At 42.4% G+C, this 21518-nt stretch overlaps 1 protein-coding gene across 2 annotated transcripts; it reads right to left on the bottom strand.

Moving 5' to 3' along the window:
* Nucleotides 1–116: 116 nt before the first annotated feature.
* DBX2 (developing brain homeobox 2) lies at nucleotides 117–21192 on the bottom strand. 2 transcript variants are annotated; one of them, XM_063323102.1, is made up of 4 exons: nucleotides 20510–21192; nucleotides 7893–7988; nucleotides 3024–3211; nucleotides 117–603 (listed from the first exon to the last, which is right to left on the bottom strand). In XM_063323102.1, exons 1-4 carry the CDS (start codon nucleotides 21069–21071, stop codon nucleotides 283–285), a joined length of 1167 nt encoding a protein of 388 aa, XP_063179172.1. In that variant the 5' UTR covers nucleotides 21072–21192; the 3' UTR covers nucleotides 117–282. The 2 variants fall into 2 exon arrangements, with proteins under 2 accessions (XP_063179172.1, XP_063179174.1); XM_063323104.1 differs by having other exon boundaries at nucleotides 117–585.
* Between the last annotated feature and the right edge of the window lie 326 nt (nucleotides 21193–21518).

Below are 21518 nucleotides of genomic sequence, written 5' to 3'. Positions count from 1 at the left end.
GAGCACAAATTCAGCTTCATGTTCTTCGCTTCATTTTACTTACCCTCAGTTCCTATTTCATTTTAAGGTCAGTACAAGACTGGAAAAGACACAAGAAAAGACTGAGTATTGAAGAATACTTCTTAAATCATTAGTTGTTTGTCATTTTAATGGTGTTAGACTTTAGCAAATTTATGAGGCATAAACTAGTTAGCTTTACAACGTCCAAATATTGTTAGTCTTAGAAGACTGCTCATTTGAAGCCTGTGCTCTCCACTCAATTTACAAACTGCCCCTATTTCCTTAGGCTGATGATGTAACTGCCTTATTTGCAGTGTCTTGGTCAGGATACAAATACAGCGGGCTCTGCGATGAATTTGCTCTTGGAGGTGGTTGTGTACTGGTCAGTCTTTCAGAATTTCCTGGAGAATTCTCCCTCCACCTTGGACTTGCCTGCTCCTGAGACACTTCCCACACAGATGGGCACGGGGAGGTAAAATTCATGGTGGATCGTGAGAGGTAGTTCTCCTGAAGACCTTCTTCTTGGAGGCACCTGTTTGAAAGCACTTCTTTTTCTTTGGAGTTTCGCCATTTCATCCTTCGATTCTGAAACCAAATTTTCACCTGTTTGCAAGTTAACAAGAGTTTATTATCATTCTTTTCTTTAAACAACTTTGCCCTAACAAGGTGTTGGTTTTTTTTTTATTTTCCATCCCCTTAGTTTCATGTTCCTTCTTTATTCAATGTCATAGTAGATCCAGTGAAGCTGACTGACTGACATTCGCTGAGGGTTTTCCCATCACTATTTACTACAGCTGGGTCAAATACTCTCCATGACTTTCACCACCTCAAAGAGGTGATTTTTTAGCTTAGACTGTAAAAAAGACAGGCCAGTGGCTAGGGATAGAGCAATTTCCTACAGCAACATGCTTTTAGACAGAAAAGGATTCTCAGAGTAAATTAGCATCGTCATTAACAAAACTAATTCATATTACTGGCAATGTGAAGCCTTTTATTTAAAAGGGGCTCTAAGAACTATGACTGACCCTTTCACAAGCATAGCTAAAAACAGCCTAGCCTTATAGCTTCAAAATGTATGTGATGACATATGACAAAGCAGTGAGGACTTAAAGACATCTTGTCTGCCTGCCAACAGTTTTCCAGGAGTTTCCAGCCTACAATCCATGTGCTTTTGAGACGAAATCCATTTTCAAAAACTTTGAATTGCAAAGCTTGATCACAAGCGTTCAATGGCATTTATGAAATGCTGGGAAAAGTTTGTGGAAATATACATCTAGGAACTGGTTTTACATAAGAAGAAGAAATGCGGGGGGCAGAATCACTCAAATTATTCAGATTATGTTCTGTTTTCCAGTAAATATTTGCATTTTGTTCTGGTATTTAGATATTTGATACGGAGACAAAGGGACTATGCTTTCAAAGGTCTGAGAATCGTTGCCTTAGATGGCAGGTACTGTTCCTCCAGTACAACTGGTCAGAAAATTGAAGTAACCTTCACAGGAACTGCTCTCCCTTTCAGGGAAAAAAAAAAAAAAAAAAAAAAAAGAGAGAGACATATCATCTGCTTTATCATGACATTATTTTCGTGTAGTGGTAGTTGCTATCTGTGTGTCATTTCATTATTTTTTACTCCCCTGGGCTCTCTTGAATAAGAAGAACAGAAGAAAAACTCAAGGAAACAACTGTAGTATTAAGAATTTGACTACATATTGGGAAATTTTTAGGTAGCACACTGGTGAGTGCAAGTGCACATTTTGACTGAAATAGTTCATCCTGCAGAGATTACAGCTCTGCTCATCACACTGAGCTTCTTTTTGTCTATAGTTGTAGTGCTTGTGATGGAGTCAAGAATCATTCAGGTTGCGAGGAACCACCACAGACCAGAAGATCTAACCTCCTCCACAAAGTGAAGCCAACTGCAAAGCTAGATCAAGTCGTTGAGGGCCTTGTCAAGTTCTGAAAATCTCCAAAATAAAGATGATGAAAGCTCCCATTGCCATTCCCAGGCTTTTCTGCCCCCCAGACAGCTTCTGCCATACACATCTTAAACACTTTCACTCCTGTTGCGTGCAGAAATAAAATTGTACTTCTGCTCTCTTTCAGCTGTACTCTAGAGCTCTGCATCTACTCCAGCACCTTCAGAATCCCACCTGCCAGCAGCTACCATGTTCATTTTCTGTTGTTACATGCCCTCACAAACACCCTTTCCAGTTTCTTTCCGGTTTTCTGCTCTTCAGGCCAGGCACTTTTCCTTTGGTTTTATCTGCAGCTAGGTCAGGCCCCTGAGAATCCAGATTGGGCTACTGACACTCAGCACCACCATTAATGTACTCGTTGAGTGAGAACAGCTCACTGGAGGTATCAGACCCTCAGCTAAACTCTGAAGTCCTGCAGTAAGCCAACTCAGACCCACGTGAAAAATCACACAAAATGTGAATTAGCAAGTAAAGTGGGAGCATTTTAGAAGGTCACCCTGCAAAATTTTTCCTTCTACAGTTTCTCCCAGCTCCGAGGATCTCTTTCCTTGTGCAGCTAAGTTTCTTTCTGTAGGGATGGTTGCCTGTCCCTTGGGACAGAATGGTTTCAGAGCAAGTGCTGTTGATTGCATTGTCACTAGCTGTTCACCTGTGAGTGCAAAGGGTGCTCAGAGGAATGCAGGAGGACTCTATGCTCTGGATCACTGCTTATCAGGCAGTGGGATGGAGCACAGTTCCCCACCCCAACGCTCCTGAGGGGGCTCTGTCAGACAGCAAAATGGGAGTTGGAAATGAAATGCAGAGGTGAAGTTTCTCCCACTTTGTGCAAAAATAAAGTGATCAAATTTTGAATGTACACCTTCAGAAAATAAACTAGGAACCTGTTTAAGCATTCCTTGGTTAAAACTGCCACTGATTTACTGTGGTCTTTGCTCAGTGAAGGAGCTCAAGGCTGCCCCTGTGCTGTTCGATTTTCCTCCTTCAAAGCCATTTTAAAGATTTTTCCTCAAAAAGACAGAAAGTCACAGATGGTCTGCCACTCCTTACCTGAGACTCCTTTAGACCCAGGCTAATGGCCAGTTTCTTCCTGTCTGTTTTACTGATATACTTCTGCTTCTGAAACATTTTCTCCAAAGCTTTCCTCTGGTCTTCGGAAAAGACAGCTCTTCTTAATATACCTCTCCGGGCTTTGGAGTTAGACTCCTGGGTCAGAAGAGGCAGGACACTTTCCTCTCCTAGTGGAAATGGATGAGAGTTTCACATAATATCTAACACATATCAGAGAAATATTAAGCGCTGTTCATTATAATGCTAGCAGACTACTGTCCCACTTTTGATTTGTTGGTGTTATAAGTGTGTCGTAATGCTTCAGTCATGTTCATTAAGGACTAAATCCTCACTTGGATCTAGAGGTGTTGTCAGTGGTCAAAAGTCTCCCCTTGACATGATAATAAGTAAATCAGATGAGTTCATAGAGGAACAGTAACACAGGGCCCATGCTACTGTAAAATTCAAATATAGTCAGGCAGAAACTTCTCCACTTTTCCTTTGCATGTTACCATCACTGAGTAAACTGCAGTAAGTTTTCCTAGGAGTTTATTTTCTCCTTGTGTGAAACGTAGAACCAGATAAAAGTGGTCTGTAATACTGCTTCAAAGAAACTAAATGGGCTTTCTTTAGTTTTGTTTACTAATGAAAGGCTTTCAGAGTGAACTATTTCTCAGAAAATCCCTGGCCATTCACTCACTTATTCTAGAAACCGCAGCAATTTCTTTATTACGGGATTTGGGGAGTACTTGAACTTACTCCTTTCAGCCTGGTTTCTAATCCTTTGACATCTCATAGCAAGTCCTGGGAGGGCAGTTTTCAATGAATCCAATCACATCCCCTTGATCCATGCCTACAGGGAACCCTACCCTGGAAAACAGCCTCAAAGTCAGGGGACAGAGCTGCAGTGGAGAAGTAGAAGTGTTCACACTGTCCCTTCATTGGCCTCACAAACAGCACAGAAACCCCAAATCCAGATAAATCTCTCGCTTTCCTCACACCCAATAAAGCCTAAAGCCATAGTGCTTTTCCTTGCTCCCTCTTCCCTAGAAGGATGTGCGGTATGGGGAGCAGTCCCTAGTGAGGCCTGGGGACACCTCCAACACTCCCAGCTTCCCCAGACGCTCTCCCAGGGAGCAGAACCAGAGGCCAGTTGAATAGGGCCTGTCACCAAGGATGGTATGTGACAATTGCAAGGGGCAGTTGCAAGCAGGCCACGAAAGAGCTGCACTTTGACTCAGGAACCTGTGCCATGGCTATATAGCCACCGACACCAATGGCTTTCCTGTAGGAGGGTAGCAAGGAATGTGGCTTTAGTTCATATCCCACTCAATTCAGACTGTAAAGGTGCAAGCTGTTGTCCTGTTGTCCACCTTCCCACGTACGTGGGCCAAGATCGCTGTCCTGGTTTATAGTTACAGCAGGTGCAAAGGTGTGCTGCTGTTCAATTTCTGTCAAGGATCTGATCATTTACATACCAAAGCCAATGGCAAATTCCCCATGTAAAGCAGATTGTCTAAAAGACTGCACTTTTTTGTGAAAAAGTCTATCTATTCTAGTCAGCTGTAATGGGGTAGGGGGGATTAAACACATTTGCTCAGTGGATATAATGGCCTTGAAAATACTAATTACATCCAGGTGCAGCTTTCACAAACTGTTCCTTGGGGCTACACCGCACTTCAACTTCTGTATATTATACATATATATGCATGGGTATGTGTATCTTTAAACAGCCACTGAGAAACAAACACATGTACACTGAGGATATTGTAGAACTGTCTATGTATAATGTTGAGAAATTGGAATGTATATCTGTATGTCTTGCAAAGTTGACTAAAGTTGTCGGGTATGTGTGACTGGTTTCATACTACATACATTACCCCCGTATCCTGCCTGCAGCTGTGACCAGTAGAGGAAGAACATTAGAAGTTCAGCAAGTATACAATGATCCTTCCCTAAAATACACTGCCACTGTCAAACACAACTGATTTAGGGACGACTGCATTCTGCTAGGCATGACTTTCTTCAATTTTTCTACACCTTTAGAAGCCACCTTTACATTTGTACCCCATGACAGCCTGTGGCAAAAAGTAATTATTATGATTTAAAATGTTGCAATATAAAGCAGTCTAAATTTATATAGATGTATTTCAATTTTCAAAATTATATTTGAGATCAGATACAAAAATCATAACCTACTGGTTACTGTCCTGATATTTATGACACAGTGAGACACAGTCAGACTCCATCCAAACCAAAATAAACTATCTGCAGAACAAAAGTCAAAATGTCACGATGAAGGTTTCTGCAAAGGGCAAGCTAGGTTCATATTTCTCTGAGGAGTGCATCACACCCTCACGACCCCCAGCCCAAGCTCCCATCCTGCCCATGAAGCTGGGGGCAAACACTGGCCTTTCTTCCTCAAGCATGTTTTCTCTCCTTCTTGCTCAAATTTGGTGAATTTAGGTACCTTTTTCCAGGTAGCCTCCACGTAGTTTCTGCCATTCTCAAGTACTGGAAGGTACAGTCTGATAGCAGAGGAGCTGGTGCATCCCCTCATCCCCGCCGCGGGACAAGAGACACCAGCGAGGGAAGAGGCGTAACAGGGCTGGTCCTCGCCTGCCCGCCTTCATGCCACAATGGAGTTGTCAGCCAAGGACAGAGAACGCCAGATTATGTGACCCCTTAAAATTTGTCTTGCCTGGCTAGTTGTTAACAGTCAATCAGCAAAGAAACAACCTCCTGCCAGAGCCCCGAGGCGCCAATTAATTCCCGTGCAGGCAGTATGTAGGGTACTGCTTAACACCTGTATTAGACTAATTTAATAGGGAAGAATCTACACACTCTAAGGCACAGTATGTGACTGATTTTAAAGGTCTAACTAAACAAAATTTAATGATGTGCAGAATGCTCACAAGCATCAGCAAACAGCCACTGGGTCAACAAATTTGCAACTCGTGTTTGGGATAATGAATAGTCAACCCCAATTGACTAGCCTAGAGAATTTTTTTAAGAATACCCCATACTCCAAAGTGCATTCCGACTGCTCACACAAAAACTAAATTTCAGTTTGTGGATTAAAGGATTTTTCAGTACAGTGGGATAGGCAGTCATTTGTACATTACAACAATTCCATCAAAATGAAATAAGTCAGCTTGCAGCCTGTCGGTCTGAACATGCATGAAAAGGTTTAGTGCTCTGCTGACATAAACGTGAATCTGTTACCAACTATTTCCTCTGTTGCTGGTTTGAATTTTGTTTTGCTTTGTTTTTTTTTTTGTTTTTTTAAGTCTTTCCTTTGTACCCTAATATATAGTGATAAATGTCCTCTTAATCTGTGGAACAATCTTCATTTGCCTTCATGGCAGAGACCACCTTGAAGGAGCAAGTAAAAGCTTTAGTCATGGTTTCCATTTTTTCATTTGAATTCAATACATTCTAGTTAAATGGACAATTAATAGGTCACTTCCAAAATAGTAGTGTATCAGTCCTGGTTAATAAACAATCCCCACAGTTGATAATGGGCCTATGTATTCAGCAAGTCCCTGTATACACTCAGCTCATCCACTAAATCCCTTTTCAGGTAGACAGGGTTATATGGGAAGATGAGCTAGAATGAGTCTATAAAAGTCAGTTTCATTCACTGCTTTATTTTTCAGTCAAGTGCTTTAAATGGTGTCCAGAAAATCCCTTGGAATGTGAGACAGGAGAAAAGACTGGCACATAGAGTATTGCTTTATGGACATACAAAAGGGCAACTGACCCTTGCCCAGGCCTTTTCAATGTGAAATGGTTCCTAAAGTTCATCTGCACAGTGAAAAATTGTGGTGAGGTCGCGTGTGGATGAGTAAAGTGAAAGTGGTGATTGGTCATGGTGCTGTCAGGCATTGTGGGAGAGCCGGGGCCATGTAAAACGCTCTGTGGGAAAGTGTCAGCCCCCTAAAGAGGTGCTCAGAAACTTGCAGCTCATTAAACTGCCAGCATTTGCTGCCTCACTTGTCAAGAATCATTCAACTTAGCAACTGCCCTTCTGAAACATTCATAGAACGCATGCACGTAGTCACGAAGGTTTCGAATGCAACTGTGATAAAAAAAAACCCCGATATGCTAGAGCATACATAAACTCCAATTTTCATTTGGATTTGCAAGGCGATTTGTGCTTTTTCTCCATTTTGAAGGACTACAAAATGCCTCTTCTGTTTGTATTCCTGAGCCATAAACACGTACAATCATGAATACCCATTCTTACACTATGGCACACAAACTTCACAATCGAGGTTAAATTTAGATTTGGAATAAATGGAAGTGTGTTCCAGGTCTTAATCCTGAGCGTATAGTGTATACTGGCCAAAATTCTCTTCAACTTACTTCATTTTTTTGGAATTATAATTAAAAAAGAAAAAAAAATTAAACATGTGCATGCATTTGACTGCCACAAAAAGAGTGACTGTTTTATTTAAATAATGTTGGAGCTTCCTGAATCATAATTTATCCCTAACGGACATTAAAATGCAGCATCCATTTTAAGATCTTTCAGCTCTTTTCTTTTCTTATTTGCAAACGTTTATTGACACAGGTTTTTAAAAGAGTTACTGATTTTAAAGAATCTTTTCTAGCAAACTGAAAACAAGGAGCTTTCCTAGGTTAGTTCTGTCTGGGTGTCTCAATGCCATTAGAAACCTCTCACAATTGCTCAGTGTACTTAAGTTTGATAAATCTTTGGAAAGCCTCTGAATAGGATTGCTGTGATTTTACTAAGGAATTAGCTGCTGCCATTGCATCACCAATTAGTTTTCCAGAACACATTAAATCCTGCTGCTTTGGTTTACAGAATAACTCAAGCATTACTGATGAAGCATAAAAACTTACTTGGAAAAGCAGTGGGGGATGCAGGGTGCTGACAGGACCCACCGCAGCACGCTGAGTAGAATGGCGGGGCTCGGAGAAAAAAGTGTTTGGAAAGAGCTGCAAAGAAAGCATAGATCTAATTGATTATCCATTGAGATTAGGTGATATTCATAACAACAGTCCTCCAAAAAAGTCAGTGTGTAAAGTCCTGCCCCTTCTAAAGTCTTGTTCCTTTTTTCAAGATGGTGATATTTTTAAGGCAAACAATGATAAACCAAGTAATTGCTCTTTAATTTAGCAAGGTTATTTTACATGTGTAACTTAAATACAATATGCAAAACTCTCGATATGCTTATCGTTAAGAATGAAACCCTGCAGATTTGAAATTTACTTCTGTAATTGCTATAATTATGGAGGTTTTTTCCTAAATATTGGGATTGAACATGTTGCTTAAATAACATATTGTTGAAATAATGAGTATAATGCATCTGAAAAAGTTATTTTAAAGAACTCTAGTAAGCATGATAACCTAGAAAAACAGAATCAAAAAGTGAATCCTGTCTGTTCTCCTTGTACTCCAATGCTGTTACTAGTACTCAAACCAATAAGGTCATCAATAAATAAGAAACTTTTATGAATAAATTCTATAAAATGCAACGTGATGATCCAGCTGAGCTCTACAGGCACAAACTACAGGGCCTGATTCTGCCATCCTGATGGTAAACTCGTTCTTGCTGAGAAAGAGCTCTAAATTTAATAAAACAGTTGCTGAAGAAGGCTCTGCTTAATATAACAAAAAAAATGCAAAATCATTTCACAGAATTAGGTAATATTTGGTAAAATTTCTATAGGGTTTTTTGAACCAATGAATCAAAATTCCTGTTATGTCTGAAAAGTGCTTCCAGATCTTGGAAAGATCTTCATTATCTAATAATCCCTTAGTTTTTTTTCTATTAAGCTCATGGGCTTTTCCATTAATCTTAAATACCTATTAATTTCTGCTCGTACTAGTCAGCTGTGAAACCTGGAGTACTTTTTTCTTTTGAAAATAGATACATCATGCTTGCTAGAAGTGTACACTTGTAAAATGGGAACAGCATCAAAACATTTGTCACTTTCCTGTTTTGGTTTAGGCAGAAAATAAACAGCTATAGACTTTGTGCTATAGTTTTTCTAAATTTCTATAATAACCTGATTCATTAAAAAAAAATTAACTGCATACTTAGATAAAAAAAATGAAGAATAATCAGGAAGAAAGATAGCTAAATAGATAAATGTTTCTAAGCCATGTTCTCAATTTTTAAAGATTTTTCTACTGAAATTAAAACCAAAGATCATGCAAAATTAGGTTCCTAGGTACATATTAGGGCATCTTAATAACTTTTTGGATGTTCAAATCTGCTGATCTCCCAAGGCAATAAACTATTGCTGTAGAAGCCTAACTCTAAATATTTTGCAAATATTTGCCTCTATTTTTTGTCTTATTTCATACAAGCTTAGATGAAAATTTCTTCAACTATAATTTCAAATTGATAAGCATTTTATTACTACAGCTTTTCATCAACACTTTACTGTTTCTAACGAAACACAAATATACTCCTAGAGGAACTAGTTGCCTATTTTGAGGTATATGCTTGCAAAACATTTACAAAAAGGAATGATTTACATCAGGCGTTAGTATTCTAATGCTTCTCTTTCACACGAGACCATCCCATGCGGAACTGTGTCCTAAGGAGCTTAAGAGAGTCGAGAGTGTGCAGCCAAATTTTACCTGTCTTACATATCCAAAGGGCTTCAGTGCAACTGGTGGGGTGTGTAAGCTGGAAAGGATTTGACCTTAACTGAAGAAGCACAGGAGATGGGGAAGGAAAATACCTGCGAGGTAACCTCATCCATTCCTCCTGAACATGAGAGCTTGTTCTCTACAATACGTTTTATCTGCTGCTGATGTTTTATCTGCTGCAGTTTCTGAACTCCCAGGTAAAGAGTCTTCCTTCCCTTCCTTGGGAGCCATGTTCCTCATGCCATTATCAACTTTCCCTTACAGTCATCCACTTCTAAAAATACAACTTAGTATACAGAAGGTATTACACTCAATTTCTTTGCTTCCTTTTCACACATCCCATATATTCCTTGACTGTCATGATGTCCTATTCACTCTTAATCATTGCTTGAGCACCTTACTCATATGATTTTTGTTAGACGTTGGCCTGTCCTTGATATTCCTTGTTATGATTTCTTAACTCTCTTCAGTTCCTTGCTCTTTTTTGATAATGCTGTGCTCATAATGATATGTGCTGGAGCATGTCCAGAGGAGAGCTGCCAAGCCGCTGAGGGGTCTGGAGACCAGGTCATATGAGGAGAGGCTGAGGGAGCTGGGCATGTTTAGCTTGGAGAAGGGGAGGCTGAGGGGAGACCTCATTGCCCTCTACAACTACCTGAAAGGAGGTTGGAGAGAGGTGGGTGTTGGCCTCTTCTCCCAAGTGAATAATGACAGGACCAGAGGAAACGGTCTGAAGTTGCGGCAGGGGAAGTTCAGATTAGATATTAGGAAGAATTACTTTACTGAAAGAGTGGTCAGGCCCTGGAACAGCCTGCCCAGGGAGGTGGTTGAGTCACCATCCCTGGCGGTATTTAAGAAATGTGTAGATTTGGCATTTCAGGGCATGCTCTAATGGCAGAGATTGTAGGGGGTTTTTTGTGTGTGTATGGTTGGACTCAATCTCAAAGGTCCCTTCCAACCATGAAGATTCTATGATTTGTTCGGTGAGGTATTCTATGATTCTCTTCTATGATATGTGACACATCCAGGATACATTGGGATAAATCAGAATTGAATAAGCTATTGCTTCAGATAGATAGCATGGTCTTGCAAATAAAGATAGAGGAACAGGAAAAGATAGGTTTTCTCCATTCACTATGCCTCTCAACAAGCAAGCAGCAAGCATAAAGGTCAGGAGATGGATCAGGGTCAAAACCTGAGGCACGTTGCATAAGGAAACCCCAAACAAGCTATGTATTTCCATGGATGTTGCTGGCAATGATTTAGTGCACTAGCACAGCATCATGATGCAAACAGTAGAGATTTTGGCATTAATTCTGCTCAAGTTGATGGAAATCGTGCTTCTGGCTTTCTTGGGCATTTTACTTAATCCCCTCAACCAACCACTGCCTTTTCTGCCTGTGTGGTGCATATCCCTCTAAGGCAGAACATTTGCTTAAGAAATAAGATGCAGGTGATACCTTCATCTAACTCTGAACCAAGTGATTTCTGAGACCATTTCTCGAGATTTATTTATTCTAGATCCTGTGGAATAAAAAAAATGGCATTATTTCTCCCTAAACCTATAGCCAATGTGTCTAGTTTACAAACGTCTTTAATGTGTTCCAACTACACCGATGCACAAGTGACTTCTATATTAGGTGTAACAAACTACACCCTCAGGTCCTATCTACTGCACTCAAACCATTCAAACCAACGTGTAGCAGTTACACAGAGTTACAGCACTAAAAAATCTGGCATAATACAGGGATACTCAACTGTACCTCAGGAGCCCTATGTAAAGAAAAATGTTAATGCTTCAACTTAACACACACAAGTATATTTTTTATCTTTGATAGAAAGAGCAAAGAATATTCATTGCATTAAATGGCTTCCATTGTCTGCGTGAAACTGCATTAACAGAATAAAAATTGCTCAGAGGAAAATGATGTATTTAATGTATATGTATTTCAGAATCATATTCAGAATTATACTGTGATTGTACCTGTAGGAATGACACAATACCATTAGTGCTGAGGACAACATACAGAAAGCACTGCCTATGCTTTTTTTTTTCTGGCCACATAATCATGGCTACTCTACCAATATTTGTTGGTCAAACGATCTGAAGCAAACACTGTTTGCTGTTCACGTAAGGCTGAAAATTGCTGAAATGCCAGAATATTAGTTCTGTGTTTATTGGCCAGAATGAAGGACACTGTAACTAAAAAGCAGCTGTTGCTTCCAGCCGTGCAGAGTACACATTAACCATGGGCCAAATTCTAATAATTTCTATTCAAGATATCTATTTTTCTGCTTAGCATTCCCATTTCATAAAAACAGAGACTGTGTGGAACTAAGCATTTCACAAGAGTGAGACTTTACAGGTTAGCATCACAGATGCATGAAAATTAAATATCAGAGTAGGGTATAAGTGCCTTTTGGCACCCCAAAAAAACTGTACTATATGCTTTGAAAGAAAAATTATTGGGTTATAAATATAAAAGGATGAAATATCTAAAATGAAATCAATAATTTATTTCTATTTTTTCACAAAAGATAAATTATTTTGACACTATTGCTGCATGCAAAATGTTAGTAATAATGCTCATTTACATTCAGCTTTGTGAATTCATAGCATTTTACAAACAGACAATAAAGTGATACTAAACATGCCAACGGACCTCAAGCTCATCCAGTGCTAAAACTCAGATGTTAGTTCAGATACTGATATTTTAAAATATACTGCCAGCTCTGAAGATATTCAAAATTCAAAAGCCCTCCCATACTAAAGTCATACCAACTGTGTGACTAGAAGTTTTCCCCCTGACTATCCACCATTTTGAGAGTAAGGTTCCTAAGTAAAATTCAATTCAAATGGATATGTAACTTAAAAGTGGTACATTATTCAAGTCACTGTTCGCTGTCCCTAATCCTAGTGTTGTGAAATGACTTCGGAAATAATGTAGGCCATTAGCCAGCAGGAAAGGGGGGAAGGAAAAATGGCTATTGAGAAAAAGAAAAATTACAGTAAACTTTGGGTATTACCCATACAGAGCTCCTTCACTGCACATGCTGTTTGTTGGGGTTTTTAGAGCTAACTGATAAAAATATGGTATAGTCTTGTGAAGAGAGCTGAAACACTCTGAAGAGTGATTGAGAAAGCTGCCTACAGCCAGCTAACAAGAAACTGTAAGCACAGGAACAGACAGACCTCAAGCTGCGTAAACACAGCCCTTGAATTCTCCAAGTATCGCTATGTCCACATGAACTGCTCTCCACAGTGATTCCCAGGCTCCAGCCCTGGCAGGCAAATTAAAAATCTTATCACTAAAATGATCCCATTTCATCTGAGAAACTCGGATGCTTTTGGGCCCATGAAGTGGGCACAAGTAAACTGTAATTTCCTATCAACGTCCGTTTTTGGCAATGACTAAAGCAGGCTTTTGCACAGCTGCAGGAAAGTTTCATGTCACAAAGAGCTCCCTACAAATAGTCCATCAGCGGCTCTGCCAGGTTAGTGGTCCAGCTGAGCCACATGGCACCATTTCTGCCCCTGAACCACAAGCCCTGGGTCCTGCAATGATCCATGGCTCCGTCCCTGGCAGTTCCTGTGTTTAGGGTGTAATGTTCCAGCAGCAGCTGTGCACCCCCAAAGCATTTCAGCCAGCTGAAGAGGAGCCCCTGGCCATGAGAAGGAAGAAACAGCCCCTGCCACATCCCAGCAAAGGCAGTCACCACCACATGGACCTGGCAAAGTTTACTGCAAGAGCTTGTAGGACAGCATGCCTCAGAGCTGGCTCTCCTGCATTCCCAAAGTCACCATCTATTCGCTTCCCATTCCTTCCTGTAAAACACGACTGCATGAAAGCTCAGATGAAGTCAAGCCAAAAAGGCAGACCAGAGCAGCAGACGCAGATCAGTTTTAGAATATTGGCAAACGTTTATAGAAAGAGTTTTGAAGTTCTAAACACGTATTTTGAAATGGTACGCAAAAAGTGGATATGAGAAGTGGGCTTGCATTTTTATGTTGGGTCTCGGTGGGGCCTCCAAAAATTAGCAGAGTAGTCACACCAAAAAGGGCCTGAAAAGCGTCAACAGCACCATCATTGTTTCCTTACATCTACAGCAATGTAGCGGTTCACAGAGTCACGCTGCAGATTAGCTGAGATCACGTGAATCACTCCCAAATTTCAGATGTGTCATTCACATGCCTTATTATTAGGGCATGGTTTGCTGTACATGTATGATTGGGTTTTCTCCACCTGAGGAACCCTGGCTGCCTCAGGCCGGTAACAATGCGTGGTCAAATCTACCCCTGTGACAACCCAAAGCAACAACCAAACCTCACACCATTTGCCAAAGACTCCATGGGTGTCCTGGTGTAAGCAGTAAAGGTGGCTTCCACCCTCTCCATGACTTGTACACAGCCTCGCTACTGAGAAAAAAGATGAGGATCTGGAAAGCTGTAGATTGACCAACTTTGTCACCAGCTTTGTCGTCCTCCTGAGGGAGATGCCCATGTGCTAGTGTGCCCCAGCACTTTCTGCTTACCGGTTCTTGTCAAAAGGGGCATTACTGTCACTTCTCTGTCTAAAAGTTCAGTGCGTTGTCTAACCTCCTTGTCTGTGCCTCCTGTGCAGTCAATGAGAAGCAATAAGTAGCTCTATATCACGATTCATCACCTTAAAACAGACGGCTAAGAAGACAAGTTGTGCCATTCTCCAGAGGCATCTCTCTGTATTGACTATGGATTAGACAAGGTATTTAGACAACTAAATTAGACAAGACACCTATTTTTTAATAAACAGCTGAATTACTATAACATTCTTCTTATCCTTCTTCAGTAACGTCAAAAGAATACAATCCTCTGTACAGCCATAAAGACTCCATAAAAAATTATAAAGTTCAGCCGTAAAGTTATTTTCTTTGATTTTCAACATATTACAATTTATGTAGAAACAATTTTGTCAAGCAAGGCAAAATTCAGGTCGTATGCTACAAGAGGGCAATTCACTGTTTTTCATTGTTGTAGCCCTAATGCAAAATCTTACCATAGGCAAAACCGCACCATTTATTCCAGTGGTATGCACTGATTAGTTAGAATTTCCTACCTGGACCAGTCTTTACTTGTTGCAGTATTGCAGCTCCAACCAGACAAAAGTCTCAACAGCAGCTAAACATTGTTAGAATGAAAAAATAACAAACAGTGGATTTATTTTTTTTAAACAAATGAGGTTTTTAGTATTTTTACATGTGTACAAGGAAATACATTTTCAAGTTGAAATCAGAGATATTCCTAGTCACAAAATCACAGGGGTGGGGACTTTAACAACACCAAATTGTCCAAGACTCATGCAGAAGAGGTAAAATCCTTAACATACATACAAAACACCTCAACAGAATTATGTGGTATAACTTGAGAAAAGGGCAGCCTCTCAAGGGAAACTCTCAAGAGATTTTCACCACAAAGCAAAGGCCACTTATTCTCCAACATGACGAACTCACCTCAAAGAAACACAGCCCCGGTTGCAGAAAATACTTAGGTGCCTAACTTTATAAGGATTGGGCTCTACAGATCTGACATGTGAAGCAGCCTCCTACTGCTCTATATACCTGCAACTTGTTTTCATTTTGAAAAAATTACCTGCTATGGGTCATGACTGACCACAAAAGTACCACTCAGAAAAATTAGGGTAGGAGTTATTTTGCAGAGCTGCATTATATGAGAATGCATAACATCTTTGGTGGGCAATGGAGGCAGAGAACTTGCCTTCTAAAATTCATGGAAATTTGTTAATGCAAAAAACAAACAAACAAACAAACAAAAACCAGAGTACAATGAACCCTGAAATCTGCACTCAAGTAGAGAACTTGCCTGATGAGATTAATCCTTACCACATTCATGTGTTTTCTAAACACATGAAGAATACAGTACAAGATTTCAGAGGACCAGCTCATCTTGCAATACAAAGTACATTTTACAGAAGTTAATTCGCTAACTGAAGGCACGACCAATTCCACGGTTTCCCCTCAGTGAACTGCTTTTCTACAAACCGCACCACTTGGCTTTCTAGCACAGCTTTGAGATCTTCTGGCAGTGCTTAAATCTTTACTAAGGACCAAGATGGAGATCCTCTTCCTTTCTCAGAGACGGCGCAGCAAGAGTCACCAGAGGCAAGAGCACTGCCCAGCCAAGGCTCGTATTCCCCGCTGAGCCCAGGCTGCCAGACTGGTGGCTGGGTCGGAGTTGTAGCTGGCACCAGTCTGGCTCTGGCAGCCTTACAATGAGGACAAAGATTTGTCCTTTAAAAGTCATTTTGCAGCCACTCTTAAGGTATGCAGGGCACCCCAAACCGATTCCATTAAAAGGTTGACAAAGCAGGAAAAGACGCTGCACCAGGGAGAAATCAGATTGTGATTTCTGATACTTAGAAAAACTTCTCTGTCTCCAAAGACAAACTTTTAAATCAATGAAGGAGCCTCAATGCTCCTGGCAACTGGGACATAAGAAGAGATGCCAATAGATCTCCCCACCCTAAAGAAACTTTCCATCCCCAGAAAACACCAACAAAACGGGAAAATCTCGAGACTTCAGTCAACAACTTGTTGCCTGCGTGAGGGTAGCACGTCCCAGAGGCTCCTGCAAGCCTAGAGGGAGATGAGATAAAACACTCAGCTCTTTCCTGCCTTTTATTTTACTGAAAGTTACAGTGTTACATATCACTTGAGGACACACTCTGGCTGACAGTTGGTTTGAAATCAATAATTACATAATAATTAAAAATAAGCACTTATTCACTAAGAGGGGGTCCAAAATGAAGGAAAAAACCCCCACCTAATTACAGTAATTCAAATATCTCCTGGTTGCCATAAACACAAGAGATTCTACTAAAAATGGGAAATAAAATATATAGATTAAAATAAGAGTGTTGCAGGATAGAATCACTGTCATCACCTGAGGGGGAAAAACTGACGCTGGTCCAAAGAGTTAACCTGCAGAGGAAGGCATGGTTTTATTCCCGCGCAATGCTACCAGTTTTCCATATCACCCTTTTGCTTTATTTTTTTCCACAGTGCTTTTCAGTTTCCTTTCTCTGTTAATATACCAAAATGCCAAGATTAAAGCAGAAAGACAGATTCTTGCCATCTATGCTCATATTCGTGGTCATACCACCTGCGACCATATTCAGGCTGTAAAGCGCTTACTGTCATCCTCCTCCAGGGCAAATTACTTGAGAAGAGGAGAGATTTTAGGAAGATTGCAGGTAGGAAAGTAACTGCACATTTCTCACAGAGTTCACTCTGACTTGGTGTCAGACAATACTTTTGGAAACCAAGTCATGAGGCAAGATGTGGAATGGACCTCTCAAGCGCCTGTGCCACAACAAACTGCATCTCAGCATCCTCTGGATAATTTTCCTATGTCAGAAAACACTGAGGAAAACTGTCAAGTCTTCTAATTTATCCAGAAGGTAATGATAGCAGGGGAGTCCAAACAGAGGGACCAAATCCCAGATCAGCAAACAGAAATGGAGGACTTCCTCCATGCTTAAGAGTCTATCAGTTTGCTCAGAAATTTTATCTGGATCTTCCCTCCTCCTTCAAGAGGCAGTGCAAGTATAAGCTGCATTTTAAAAAGTTTTTAGCCAGGAAGAACACAGTCTGGGGCATCCAGCGTTTAAAAAGCAGAACCATATTCTGCACTGCTTTACCTAGTCAGGGCCACAAATACACAGCATATATGCAAAGTTCTCACAAAGCAGAAGGCAGCTTTATGCATATATTTGATCACAGCAAAAGGTCTTGAAAGAGAAGAATCAGTCCCTCCAGCACAAGAGGTTAGGAGAAATTCAGTTCAGATGAACAGAAATGTTCACCACGCCCGCTGGGGACAGTGGGCCCAGTTCAGCATGTCGTCACCCGCGCTGGGGCTGCAGAGCAAGATGCCAGAAAGTCTGCGGGAATCCCAGGCTGGTATAAACTGGCATACTGTTGCAGAAGGCAGGCGAGTTCATCCTCTAGCAATAATGCTCTTTCAGCTTCTCCTTCTTAAGTTGTATGTAATGCACTGCTCATTCATGCAGTTGTACTCTCAAGTCAAAATAAACTAAATTAATTTTGAAAACCTATGATTTAATTACGCTTCATTTTTAAAAATCAGTGTAACTGTGGAAAGTGATGATTTTAATCTTTTACAGACAACATAAAGATATTTCTTTCAAGCCCACTCATTAGATGATGTATCTTATGGAGTGATACTTTGAGAGTACTTTTTTCTTTTAGGATAATTTTGGAGCAGAACTCAAAATATGTAGCAGACAAGCACTCTAAATGGTCAAACTAAATCCTTTTAAATTTGCAAATTATGGGAATGGAAATTTGCTGATAAACTTCTGCTGATGAGGAGTTACAAAGGGAAAAGCTACCATGACCAGACGTCACAGATGAAGCGTGCCATCCCACTCCGTCTCCTCTGCAGCCATGGATAAGAGTTTTTCAGTTTACAGGAAGAACACAGGATTTTCATTCTTTGGCACTTTTATGGAGTGTTAAAAGGTACCCTAAAACGGAGTGCTTTCTTCATGTCTTTCCTTGATAGGTGCTGCGGATACATGTTGGTTTTGGAACTGTAAAAAGGTTCAGCTCATTCAGTTCAGTCCCTGGTGTGATATTATATTCCCTCCTTTCTGAGAGCTTTTGGTGACCTCACCAGAATTTGGGACTACATAAGCAACACAGATTACTGATTCCAGAAAATCTGTTATTTTTCAATTCTCTTTTCTATGTTTTTTTTTTTTTTAATTTTAAAAATCCTGTATTATGCCAAGCTAGTCTGACAGAGCACTTTTACTCCTTGCGTGATCTATAAAGCACTTGCTAGTTCAGAAAGATTAAAAAAACATATTGCTTTATCATGTTCAATAGTCTTACTAAACACTTAGACCTAGATTTTCCAAAGTGCTATATGATTTGGGGGGTCCAAATAGGAGTTTATTCTTCCAAAAAATCATAAAAACCAGTGAATACTCACAAAAAACCCAGTAAATTTAAAAAACCCTACCTAGTACCAATTCCTTAGTTAAAATACCTTCATTAGTACCTGAAGGCTAAAATTCTTATTCTGAAAAACACTCCTTTGTCCTATCATTGCATAAACAAGACACCCCAGGCTTACTCACAAACGCAAGTGCCCAGTTCGAACAGTTCCCCCAGCATATGCCTGAACTAGAAACTCCTTAGAAACCACAAAATCTGGCTCAGCAGGACAGTTCCAATCTAATTTACATTTATAAAAGTTCAGACACCTAAGATGTCTCATCACTTTAAGACATTAATTCAGACTAGAATCAACAGATCCCTGTTAGAATATATACATCTTTGTTGTACATCTACATTTGCAGGAGATGTTTTTTCTGAGTGCATAATGCATGAGGAAACCTAGTATTTCTCACTGCTCAAATGTAAGAGCCTGCTGCTTTTGCCCAAAGCTCCCTCTGAAATCCCTGCAGGATCAGAAATGTAGGATCGGACTCCAAATCACCAGGCAGACCTACAGCACTTTGCTAAATTCATGAGTACCGCAGTAGGCCAATCAAAGAAAGAACTAATCCTGGAAGCAAGCATTTGAAAAACTCGGCATCCAGGAACTTCTGTAATACTTCAAAAAAGTTTACCTATAGCAGTGAGTGCTGGGGCATCTGCTATCTTCCCTTTTACATGTGCTCTGTACACATAAACGTAGCATTTTGTCTACAGCTTTTTGGGAGCTGGAAGAATATGCACCCAATTCCCGAAAAATTATATTTGTCCCATTTCCTGACCTGGCCTATAGTTAGTTAAAATAAACACGTTTAAATAACTGATATTCTTAAGATAACACTTACTGCAGCTGAGGTCTGACATATTCAGAAATGTTAATGCACACTTCTTTGACTCTCTCCTGCCTACATCATGCTAAAGCATCAAAAACTGGTTTGGATTTTGCGGAACAGTTTGTAGGATTTAACTGAAGTAAAATTATGCTTGAAAAGAAAACAGCTGTTATTCATTCTGGTTCTAAAACGAGCCTTTTGGCTTCATACCTTTAAAGCCTTACTTCAATAAATATGATTCAGTTTGTCTAATTTTCATTTTAGGTACATTTAAAAATGCATGATGGTAATCAAAAATTCCGAAGAGAGCAGACAAGGCTGAAATAAATTGATGCATCGTGACGGAGAGGCAAAATACAATATACCTGGTGAGTCTAGTACCGAATTTTATGAATTAACTTCGAATTCAACTTCAATCGGTTCCACGGCTGAGAGAAGTGCGCACTCCGAAAAATACTTTAAAACGTCACTTTAACGCATAACCTTGCCTGCTTTGCTTGAATTAATGTTCCTTTCGGTAGGAAGAGCCCAGCCCTTCGCCCCTCGCCGTCCCTCTGGGCCGGGGGCCGCTGCCGCCCGCGCTGTCGCTGCCCGGGGGGAACGGGGCCGCTCGTCTTCCTCCCAAAACCAGGGATTTCATCCCATCCCGGGGCGCCTGTCGGCGGTAACGCTCTTCCACCATCCCTTCGGGCTGCGAAGGGCCGACAGACCCGACGGAACAGCGACCGAGGGCAGTGAAAACCACTCGCTACGCCCACAGGTGCGCCGGCCCGGCCGCCCTCACCCGCGCCGCGGGGTCCCCTCGCCGGCGACAGGACGAGACCCTCCGCCGGAGCCCCCGCCGCACGGCACGGCCTCCCGCCGCCTCCGGGCTGGTCGGGGATAGCCGCCCCATCTCCCTGCCGCCCTTCCCCGCCGTGCGGAGGCGCGGAGCCTTCGCGAAAGCCCCTTCTTTGCCCCATCTCCCCGGCGGCGAGACGCGGGACGGGGCCGGCGCTCACCTGTGGCTGCCGGCGGGAAGACGCCGCCTCTCTCTGCCGCCGGAGCCCGCGCTGGCAGGCGGCCGCTGTCCGCCGCGGCGGGGTTAAGCACTTGAAAAGCCCATCTTGTCGGGTAGGGACCCCCTGAGGGGCTGATTTGTTCCGCCGCGGGGCACAGCTTGAGGGGGACGGGGCTGGCGGGGAGGGGACGGAGCTGGGCTGGGCTCGGCGGCGCCCCGGCCCGCAGCAAGTTCTCGATGAGGAAACTTTTGCCCAGGTTGCCGAAGCCCGGCGCCGCCGGCAGGTTGAGGAGAGCCGAGGAGCCCACCAGGTCCCAGTACAGGGCGCTGGGCAGCATAGCGAGGGCTTTTAACCCACCCTCGCCCTGCCCGGCCCGGCCCAGCCCGGCCCGGCCGCCGCGGCCCCTCACTGGGCTGGGACGGGGCGCCGGGCTATGGGGCCGGGCGGGCTTGCGGGGCGCCTCCCCGAGGGCTGAGGGGAAGGGAGCGGAGAGCTCGGCGGGGCTCTCCGCGGAGACGCGGCGCGCTTTTTCGCCGGGGCTGGAAGGTGTGTCCAAGCGCATTCATTATGTCAGCCGGGGGACGGGGAGTGATGGACGCGGCCAACAATGCCGCCTTGCCCGGCAGCCCCCCGGGGGAAGGAGGGGGTAGGGCGGGGAGCTGAGCGGCCGCGGGGGTGGCTGCCCCGCGTTACCCGCCCCCCCTCCGGGCCCGCCGCCATGTCGGGAGGCCGGGGGCGCCCCGATGGGGCGCCCCCGGCCTCCCGACATGGCGGCGGGCCCGGGCCTCCCGCTGCGGGGCTGCACCTGTGTGGAGGGGAAGGGAAAGGCCTCCGTCCCGGCGCGGAGGTGGCTCCGGTGTTGGCCGCGGAGAGATCATGTCGACCTCATGATCCCATGAGGTAATGGGAAGATAGTCATTAGCTCACTCCCTCTGGGTATTTTTATCTGGCCTTTTTATTTTTTTTATTATTTTTTTTTCCTTTAGTTACCCCCCCCTCCCCCCTCCTC

Source organism: Chroicocephalus ridibundus, chromosome 1 (assembly GCF_963924245.1).
Source record: "Chroicocephalus ridibundus chromosome 1, bChrRid1.1, whole genome shotgun sequence".
Taxonomy (NCBI): domain Eukaryota; kingdom Metazoa; phylum Chordata; class Aves; order Charadriiformes; family Laridae; genus Chroicocephalus; species Chroicocephalus ridibundus.
This window is presented reverse-complemented; position numbering and strand designations above follow the sequence as displayed.

What these genes read in the sequence shown, in the direction of transcription:
- DBX2 (XM_063323102.1), bottom strand. Translation starts at nt 21,071, where the DNA reads ATGCGCTTGGACACACCTTCCAGCCCCGGCGAAAAAGCGCGCCGCGTC. An exon ending in CTTCCCGCCGGCAGCCACAG is followed by an intron (nt 7,989 to 20,509) that starts GTGAGCGCCGGC and finishes CTTTCTTTGCAG; the next exon opens with CTCTTTCCAAACACTTTTTT. An exon ending in ATCCCCCACTGCTTTTCCAA is followed by an intron (nt 3,212 to 7,892) that starts GTAAGTTTTTAT and finishes CATTTCCACTAG; the next exon opens with GAGAGGAAAGTGTCCTGCCT.